The sequence below is a fragment of the Pollicipes pollicipes genome, unplaced genomic scaffold (genome assembly GCF_011947565.3).
Source record: "Pollicipes pollicipes isolate AB1234 unplaced genomic scaffold, Ppol_2.1 Scaffold_4219;HRSCAF=4965_pilon_pilon_pilon, whole genome shotgun sequence".
NCBI classification, from domain to species: Eukaryota; Metazoa; Arthropoda; class Thecostraca; order Pollicipedomorpha; family Pollicipedidae; genus Pollicipes; species Pollicipes pollicipes.
In genome coordinates, this window is record NW_023596448.1 from 25,860,736 (window position 1) to 25,870,516 (window position 9,781).

The following is a 9,781-nucleotide window of genomic DNA, read 5'->3' on the forward strand; positions in this document are numbered from 1 at the left end:
AACCTGTCATACTTTGCATATGGAAACATGACCACTTGCCCTCCAACCTTCAACGTCAATTTATCAATATATCTTCAAAAAATCGCTGAAAGTGAGCATTCAGGACAAATGGCTGAGCTTTTCAATTTCTAGCAGAACCGCTATCACCCTCCATCAATTTATAGAACGGTACCTACCTGAAAAGCGACGCGACTGAGATGAAACTTGCGATCCACACCAATATCTGCAGAAAGCCAAAATCTCAATCTAATCTACTAGATAATAATATATCAAAATAATAATCTAAATACATAAAATAATAATATAAATATATCAAATAGTAATCTAAAATCTCAAAATCAAAAAAAAATCGACACCGCGTGAGGGAGTTTTTCAGCGCAATCACTTCAGGGTCAGCTGACAATCGAATAACTTAGGGGAGCGCAGCCAGGGAAGGGGTTGAGATCCCGTAAATATTTCTTAGGCCTGAAATATCTTACATCCAAAACAAATGGCCCCTGAAAGAAAGTTGAAACTCGGCATGAGCTTTATCACTGAGCTAAAAAGCCCACCCCTCAAAAAATCCTGGCTGCGCTCCTACCCACTTCCACATGACTCACTGCAGCAGCCAGGGGCACAACTGGTACCTCGTCAACGCAAATGGCGCGGCTTTGATGGTCTTGGCGGGGCTGGGCGGATCCCTCGAGCTACGTATTTTCCATTGTTCAAGCAAAGCTCTTTCGACCTAGGACGTCAATATCATCAAGAATATCTACCGCCAGCGTGATTCACATGCTTTGCATGAATTTCTTCACCTCAGCACACGTATGCAATGGCAAACTAACGCAATTTGTGACTTACATATACCGTTGTGCACCGTCGCACCCTTTTGACGTCTGAAAATGCTTGCTGTTCTGCCTGCCCTGATCAAGCAAATATCCCCGTAACGAAGATAACCTAGCAGTCGAAGCAGTAATGTACTGCATGTGCATCCCGCACAAGTACCGATAAGACACTTAATAATACGTTGGATAACTTTTAGCGTTGATAAAAAAAAACTTCTGCTAATTCAACGATGACTTGTATCAAAACTTGTGACAGGAATATATTCCGAGTGTGGACCCCGAACAAGTAAACACAAAATATTCGGGCCCTGTGCTTTATATAGAGGCGGGTTAACTTTACACCTGCCGGGATACGCCGGTCTGCACCCATCATTGTCAATGATCTGATCAAACATGACGCTTCGTAAAGCTCTCAACGGCGGGAAAACCCTCTGATTTGGAATTCATTTATTACTGGGTTGCTCCGGACTGGATCGGAAAGGTCCAACGCGATGCGGATTATAACTAGATTAAGTGCAAAATTGGCTCGCTCGGCAATGTGTTGGGACGGGATAAAGTCTACCGTCAATTCACGGAAAGTGTGGAGGCGGGTGAGGGGTACGGAACATGTGATAAGGGACATGGGCCCTCCGACCACCTTCATTTTTACACCCATGTCGAGAGTGATTTAGAAACTCCGGCCGAAGGTCCTGATGGGCTCCAAGCTCCCCCCCCCATATCTGGCATGGCGAAGGGATGGTTCACAGGAATAGGGTGAACGATCCCTTCGCCACATGCTCTCAGCTCACAACAACCGCGTCAATGGAAGTCCTTTCTCGCGAGATCCAGCTCTTCCGGAGATCCCGCCAACCCGGCGGCGCCCCCCCCCCCCCTCCCCTGCCTCTCACGGCTCTCACCCGCGGCCGGCGAGCCCGCGGCAGCAGACGCTCCCAGTCTGCGACACAACATGGCCGTGGTGAGTGTGGGGCCTGCCGGGCCTCCGCGGAGAGCGGTATTCTGTGACGGCTGCCGGTGCGGGGCCTGTGCCGACACTGGGGCGTCGCGCGATCGGTTTTCTGTGAGGTGTTGCAGCGCCAGAGCACGCTGCCAGTCGCTGACAGCCGAGAGCAACAGCTGTGCTCGTGCGCCGCAGATGATGTGATGCGTCTGGTTGACCTTGAGGTCGGGTTGCGATAGGAGGCCGCGCTTGAAGCGAATGCTTGGTGACTACGTTATTCGGCGCGGTGAGATCCATGTGGTATGTCTGCCCTTATTCGATCATGTCACCGTGTATCTGCTGCTCCCATTAATGGCGGCAAGATCGTACGCCGATCGTAGCGGGACGACAAGTCACTGCCGGCAGCGGCATAGTGAGGTGGGAACCCGCGGCCCCTGGCTATAGGACGCGTCCTAGCGTCGTGTTCGGCACCCGCTAAAGTTACCCCTTGGAGATAGGGCCGTTATCCCAAATTGGTGTTGTTTAGCACCATTAGTCTGGATGCTGAGCAGCCATGCAGTAATGCCGTCTTAGGTCAGCTTCGCGGTATAAGAAGGTAATAAGCAGGGGAAAATGGTGAAACCTACCCCTAATATACGCCAGGAAAATAAACAGGTTTTCTCTAGATACGGTCCGTTTTTTTCTCAAATCTAGTGGAGCGAAGGCCATCCAACTGATAACCATCCCAGTGCTGTAGGTGCTTTTCACAGCATTGTTGTTGAAGACGGCTAAGTTCCCGCTTAAGATATAGAGCTGTTTTGACCAGGCTGCTATTAGCTAGTCAGTGCAGACGGGCCCACACAGACGAGCCCACTATGCTATTAACTAGTTAGTGCTAGGGGCCACGGACGTGAGTTTTCCTCTCTCGGGACCTGAACCTAGCCTCTGAGCGTATGTGCACAGACTGAGTGGGGCGATCTCTGTGGCTCATTAGAACAACCCTGAGGGGGGTGACGTTAGCTCGCCGTAAGGGTGCCGAGCCGTGCCGAAATTCAAAATGATCGGGAAGATGTACATGTGGAGGACTAAAACTGATGTGGAGGGCTGTCTTAACAGCTAGTTCATGTAAAACAGCACACTGCGCTTTTTTGAATATATATATATATACATATATATGTGCGTGTGTGTCTCTATATACGTATATATATATATATATATATATATATATATATATATATATATATATATATATATATATATATATGTATAGCGTTGCCTCCGAATCCAACAGTAACAAATTCAGATAAATCGGTTCAGGATATACCGGAACACATATTTTACTGACCAAATAGTTGATACATTCTTGTAAAATTTTGGTGTGAACAAAATCTCAAAATTTAAGGTTCGGAAGAAACACAGGTTATGAGTATGCGAAAGGAGACTGCCATTCTAGCTGATCATGTATTAAGGTACCTAACCGGGGGCAATTTTATATCAAAATTCTAAGTTTCCGCGTTTTGTTTGCCCTTTACACTCCCTGGATCTATATGCTGCTAGTATTCTTGTTTATGCCCGCGTATCACTTGAGTTCATTCATTCAAGTAGATTTGACAAGTCTTGACGAACGGAATCTGTTTATAAATTGACCACCGGCTGCAGCGTTTTATAGCAGTAGCAGCAGTGACGAGTATTTCGCTATTCTATCCTGTCTTTAAGCGTTAGGTTAAGTTGTATTTTCGCACTCAATTGGAGGCTTCTGGCCATCTACTTTAAGAGGAAGGTCGGTAAAGTTCTGGTGGCAATCCATTTTTTGTATGTTTTAGCGAAATATATAGCCATATTTACCGTTCGGCCGGCAAAAGCATTTGTTAAAAATACGCCCATGGGGCAAGACCTCTCCATCAGAGTGGTCCATAGCCACCATTAACGAAATAGCGCCAAACTTTTGGGGAATGTTTGAAGGGTGGAAAAATGAATTCTTCAATGTCCCTCTCAAACATTTCGAAACCAAGGCCGAAAGAGAAGAGCCCTCTCATGCCCCTCACAGGAGTGGTATAACCAGGCACCATCATGCATACGTAACGTTGTGACGCACTCCTTGCGAACGGAGCCTTAAAGCGAGCGGAGCCAGCACCTTCTCGTCAATCTGTTCCCCCCCCCCCCCCCACCCGGGCGCGGTTCCGGGTGCGGATCCGGCGGCAGCCGCGGCGAGTGACGTGGTGTCTGACATCAGTGGCCGGCCCAGTGCGGTCGCCCGGTGGGATAATGTCCGACGACTGGCCTTGGCGGAGGGGCCGCCGTGACCCTGCTGCTCTCTCCACATCCCATACTCTGCCCGGTCGGGTCCGCATGCAAAGGTGGGGCCGGCGGTGGCCCTCCACACTGAGCAGTGCTCAGGATAGAGGGGGACGATGCTGGAGCATCTCAGGGAGGGGGTGGCTGGGTGGAGTGGAAGGAGGGTGAGTCTAATGTTGACCGATGTGAGTTCCTTTTTAGCGCCGATCCTCGGCTCTGTTCTTGAGTCTGTCCCTTGCGTCCTCGGCTCTTGCACTCAAACTGGATGACCGTCAGGATATCAGGAGCTGCTAGTTAACATATTTCAAGCTGTCACTGGGTTACCATTGTAGTATGAACGTATTCAACGCGTCGAGAAGGGCTTATTTTCACGAGTGAAGTAATACCATGAAGTTTCCGTGATGATTTTTATCTCCACCAATCTTCTGCATTAAAGGAGCTGCTGGGAAATGGGTTCAGCCCATGCGTTTAGGCGTAATGCTGTAGCTCAAGGTAACCATCATTTCCTGGAACAAATGTGCTAATTCCACCTGGTTTTCAGACGGTTCTCCTGCTCTCGGTGCTCACGCTGGTGACGCCATCTATATCCCTCCCGTTGCCGCAAGACGTCAGCACCGCTGTGGACTCTGATGTCGTGTTTATCGTGCCTGGTTCGGATGAGCCAGAGAAGCCTCCCGGGTACCAGTACCAGCAGCTGAACCCGGCAGACGGCAGCTACAAGTAGGTGTAACGTTTAACTTACTGGATACCAGCCCCACCAGGTGAAATTAGCCGATGTCAACCACAAGTAACTGTAACGGTAAACCTTTCAGATCCGGGTGCCAGTACCAGCAGCTGAGCACCACGCACGGCGGGTGTAACTGGCGGCTGATGGAGGAATTCTTTTGGGCCTCATATTTCCCACTAAGATTGCCACATAGTGTACATATTTTCGTCCTGTATAACCACATAGGGTATAGTCGTCTGCTTCACACCTTAGAGAACTTGTGTGTTTGAGTTGGAGAACCAGAACCAGTGCGCTGACAGACGATGCGCAAAATTTCCGGGAGGCAGCCAAGCAAACTGAACTAAACTCTGCTTCTAAACTACTCGTAACTATTCGCGAGATCGGTCTAGGTTTCGGGACAACTACCAGATCAGTTTGAACCACGCCGTTCAGTGCAGTTGAATGGAGGCTAGCAGTTTAGCAAATTGATTCAAGAACGGAGTGTTAACTAAAACTTTCTTAAATCCAGGCGATTTCTGAACGTGTCATGGTGCCAGGTTTCCGCGATATACCCTGGTATATCGCGGCTCTGGTTTCTTTAACCATTACCACAGGCATATCTGTTGGTTCTCGGCTTAGTAACTTTTATTGCCAAACAGCCAGAAGCTCAATGTCTTCCTCACTCCCATGAAGTATAACTTCATGAAGTAACACTTCCATAAAGTATATTCCATGAGTCATTCTGCCAGACGTGTTCTTTTATTTTCTACTTCGGCATATTTGTGTAGGTGCGTAAGAACATTTTCGAGTCGCTGATAGTAAAGCTGAACTTGGTGTAACTGGGAAAGGCATTAAACTCCTGGCTATTCGGCAATAGGAGTTATTTTGCCGACAGCTAACAGATCCGTGATACACCAGAGGTGCTGGTTGACGAAGGCAGACCCGCAATATGCCAGCGGCACTGGTTAAATAAAGGTAGGAAGAATGATCAGAATAGCCAACGCAAGAATATTTCATGTTTCAATGCAGTACTCACATCACGAACAATCCGTTCAGCTTATTTTGTACAAAACCCCACCAGTTTGTGATGTAGTTACAATGACGTCCTTCTATCCAACGGTCTATCCAACCCTTACCGTGCAGTGGCTACTCCATGCATCGACGTCATCATTGACGCTTTACGGCGCCCTCAGCTCCTTTGGCTATAGGGCGTCGCCTGCCTCTCACCCTGGCAGGAAGGACGGGCACCGCGGGGAGCCGAACCCAGTGCCTTTGGTTTCCCAGATGCCCAATGGCTAACACAAACGTGTTGACCATTACACTATCGGCACCCCCACCTACTTCGTACCAAAACGTGGCATGTGAAAACCGTTGATGTAAGATTAGGTTTGCGCGAGCTATTCGTTATCGCTTTCCACGTAACTGCATCATAGTTTTGATATTTTGACGCCTGTTTCTGTTACTCAAAACACACCGCTGCCCATCTGACCGCATGTTCAAGACAAGGCGCCGCATTCTATCGCGGTTGCAAGCACAGCTGTCTCAGGTCACGTGGCTGTTTCATTACCTCACTTAACGAAGACTTGCCCGTTGCTAACCAAACGCGTGAAGCAGTTTTTTTGGAAAAAAACGAATGTTTTAAGTTTTGTGGTAACCGGCTTTGATGTGCCTTGTTTTTGTGGTCTGTATTGTAGAGACGAGGGGCAGCACATCCTGAAACCCTGCGGCTTACGTCCGCTTTGACTTGTTTGAAGATAACGAATTAAATGTAATCCAAAGCGCGTTTCGTTCAGAACCGTTTCGCGCCAATCAAAAGCGCGTGAAATAGATCGTGAAAAGTGCTACAATGCTTCTGCACTGCTAAGCAAGAGTACTTCCACTGGATGACTCATTCCAACTGACAAAATTATGCCAGTTTTTCCTAGGGTTGAGAAAGCAAATAGGCAATCTGTACAGGAGCGGAGACTTCAAAACCACCCACCCACTTCAGTCATATCCTCCCCTCTCTCTCTCTCTCTCTCTCTCTCTCTCTCTCTCTCTCTCTCTCTCTCTCTCTCTCTCTCTCGCTCTGTCTCTCTTGCTCTGTCTCTCTCCCTCTGTCCTCTCTCCCTCTCTCTCTCACTCTCTCTCTCTCACTCTTTGTCCCTCTGTCTCTCACTCTCTTTGTACATATATATGCAACAAAATTAACGATGCATCAGTCAATAGACATCATATGTAGATTATTGACCATGAAAACATCACGATATTCCCCGAGGTAACTCCAAAGAAAACTCAGCGAGCGACAGTGGCGTCATCAGCGGACATCAGTGACGTCATCTCTGGTCAATAGTCGACCGCTGTTGACAGCTCATCGATGCATAGTTCATGTCTAGCCGTGACCTAGCTATGATATCTAGTTCCTCATGCCCTGTCCCCGGGCATGGCCAGACTTATTCGAACCCCGCTGCGACATTCGGCTAGATTTCCCCATATATCGCCTAGCCTGCCCACTGACTTTTACGCTCCCCGCCGCCAGATTCGCCTACGAGAACGAGGACGGGGGCTTCCGGGTGGAGCAGCGGCTGGGCAGCGGGCAGCTGAGGGGCATCGCGGGCACCAGGGCCGCCGACGGCACCGTGGTCGACGGGTTCAGGTGGGCAATCCCGTCCCCAAGCTGCGATCCCGGTTGCAGAATGAGATGAGAGGGCTCATCATCCCCGCCGCCAGGCACACATGGTACTTGTTCGAACGCCGTACATTTGTGTGCAGCGTTCCACCAGCCGGTTTTGGGTTGGCGACCAAATGATCAGGGACCTTCGCTCGAAGGATCAGGGACCTTCGCTCGAAGGACCAGGGACCTTCATCTAGCCGACTAGCTCCTTCCGTGGTCATGATGGCCGATGACTAATGCACAGTTCAAGTACTGAGTTAACTTTTAACTGAGAGGTACAAAATGTATTCCTTGTCATTTTAATTGTCATCAAATCAGTTCACACTTATCAAGACAAGTAAGTATGGAACGCTTGGGTTATGAACACTGCTCCAACGGTCAGCAGAGTCGAAAATCGAGTAAACGGGAATAGGGTTGCTTTTTAGCGCAGCAGCAGTCGAAAGCGGACATTTGCAAGTTTTGGTGACCCTTGGGTCACTGTGCTCACAATCCACGTCCTTTGCGAGCCTATCTCTCGTAAATCGAGGACGCCACCTTAAAGGATGGGCTGCGGTGATTTGCGGTGATTTCTCCGGCAGGCTTTTTTGTGCGCGTCATCACTTAAAAATATTTCTCTTACTGGGATCTGCACGCCCATTCTGTGCGATTTTTTTTGCCTCGCTTGCGATGTCAGCAGTCGATGAAATTTTGTCAATTATCATGGAATCCAGTAACACGCATGCAGAGCTGTTGGCGATACCACTGTCCCAATCTCAGCATTCATATACGTCATTGTCCTATCCGCTCTTATTTGGCCCTCCGTGAACGCATCTCTTCGACTTAACGGGCGGAGGGGGGAGAGGGCAGGAGGATAAGGCTTGCGGCCTCTCTCGCTACGCGGGCGGGGGGGGGGGAGGGGAGGGCAGGAGGATAAGGCCTGCGACCTCTCTCGCTAAGCTTCTGGTTAACTGGACCAAAGCATGCATGCGCGCCACGTAAAGTATCGCTCAGGGATTTCAGCGCTGTTCATCCGCGAAACTCAACGCCCAGCTGAGCCATAACAGCCCGCTCATCCGTCTGATGCAGGTACAGCTATGAGGGGTACGGGTACAAGCAGGAGCCGTACACCTCGGAGCAGGTACCGACATTCCTGCGCAGCGCTGCTGGACCCGAGGGTCTGCCGCAGCTGGTGCGCAACCTGCAGCTCTTCCCCGAGTACTTCAGCTAGGGCGGAACAGGCGCAGCTGCTGAACCAGGCTGTCGCGTACAGCGCTGGACGGTCGTGGCTACTCGTGGAGGGTCCCCCGTATCCGTGGAAATGTCTTGCGCATAGCTGGCGCGTGCACAGCTGACTATAATGCATTCTAACTGCTGCAAAAATAACCAATGTGGTTGTGGGGTCTATTTCGTACATCCTTTTCTCAACAAGAACCTTTGCTGTTTTTTTCGAATGCTGTAAGCTGAGCTGGGCACTTGCCTCAACGGCGGCGCGTCCAGTTTGGCTACGTGTTTCCGATTACTGGCCGCGACCATTGCAGCATACTTTTTCAAATGACATACGTCATATGTCAAGGTACGCAAGGCTTTACACTGATTCAGATACTCCGGTAGGTAAAAGAATGCGTCTTATAACAGTAAATAAATTGCTGCAAATCCATGGTTTCAACTGCTTATCCGGAAAAAGTGCCGGCGCATGCTACTTACCGGCGTCTTAGCGAAGAGGCTGGCATGTTTGGGGGGATAAAGTCACAACTGTCATCACAACTAGCATGTTTTCCCACTTGCAATGCAGTCAAGATAAGTCTGGTATTAGCTGCACCACACGGAACAGGAGATTGCAGCGGGTTTAAGTGTTTTGGACATTATCCTGCGGTTATTCGCGCTATTCACTTGCATTTCTGGCAAACATGAGCAATCCACTTTCATATTATTTACCTTGCAACACGTCAGTCTCCGAAAACATACGTGCCAGTTGTGCATCTGCAACATTGAGTGTCTTTATTGTTTGATATGGTATGCAATGGAAGTGACAGATTCATGACTCCGAACTAGATAGAACTACACTTGCTTCTCTAATCACCTCGTCGGAATGCCCGTCTCGACATCAGCCACCCCCGGAGCAGTGCGCCGTTTTTGTCTCGTGATCTGGTGTTCCACGCGTCAGCCGGCCTCCTCTCCCATCGCTCACACGACTATGATCTTGGGCGGTTTGGCAGCCTCCCGGGCCTCGTACAGCAGGCTCGAGTAGTAGTAGAGCAGCGGGTCCTCCAGCAGCGGCGCCGCTTCTCGGCGGGCGCGCGCTGCGACGGCCGCACCTGCGCCAGGTTATGCCGCGCCGCCACCGGCACACGCGCGGCGCGCACCGCCTGATCGGAGACGCGCAACGCGCCTGTGGGCAGCGCGCCCCA

General features: G+C 49.8%; 1 protein-coding gene across 1 annotated transcript; it reads left to right on the forward strand.

The window, feature by feature from the left end:
• The first annotated feature begins 1,735 nt into the window (after nt 1-1,735).
• LOC119095472 (uncharacterized) lies at nt 1,736-9,030 on the forward strand. The gene is made up of 4 exons (XM_037218301.1): nt 1,736-1,779; nt 4,577-4,755; nt 7,260-7,376; nt 8,460-9,030. Exons 1-4 carry the CDS (start codon nt 1,771-1,773, stop codon nt 8,599-8,601), a joined length of 447 nt encoding a protein of 148 aa, XP_037074196.1. The 5' UTR covers nt 1,736-1,770; the 3' UTR covers nt 8,602-9,030.
• Nucleotides 9,031-9,781: the final 751 nt, after the last annotated feature.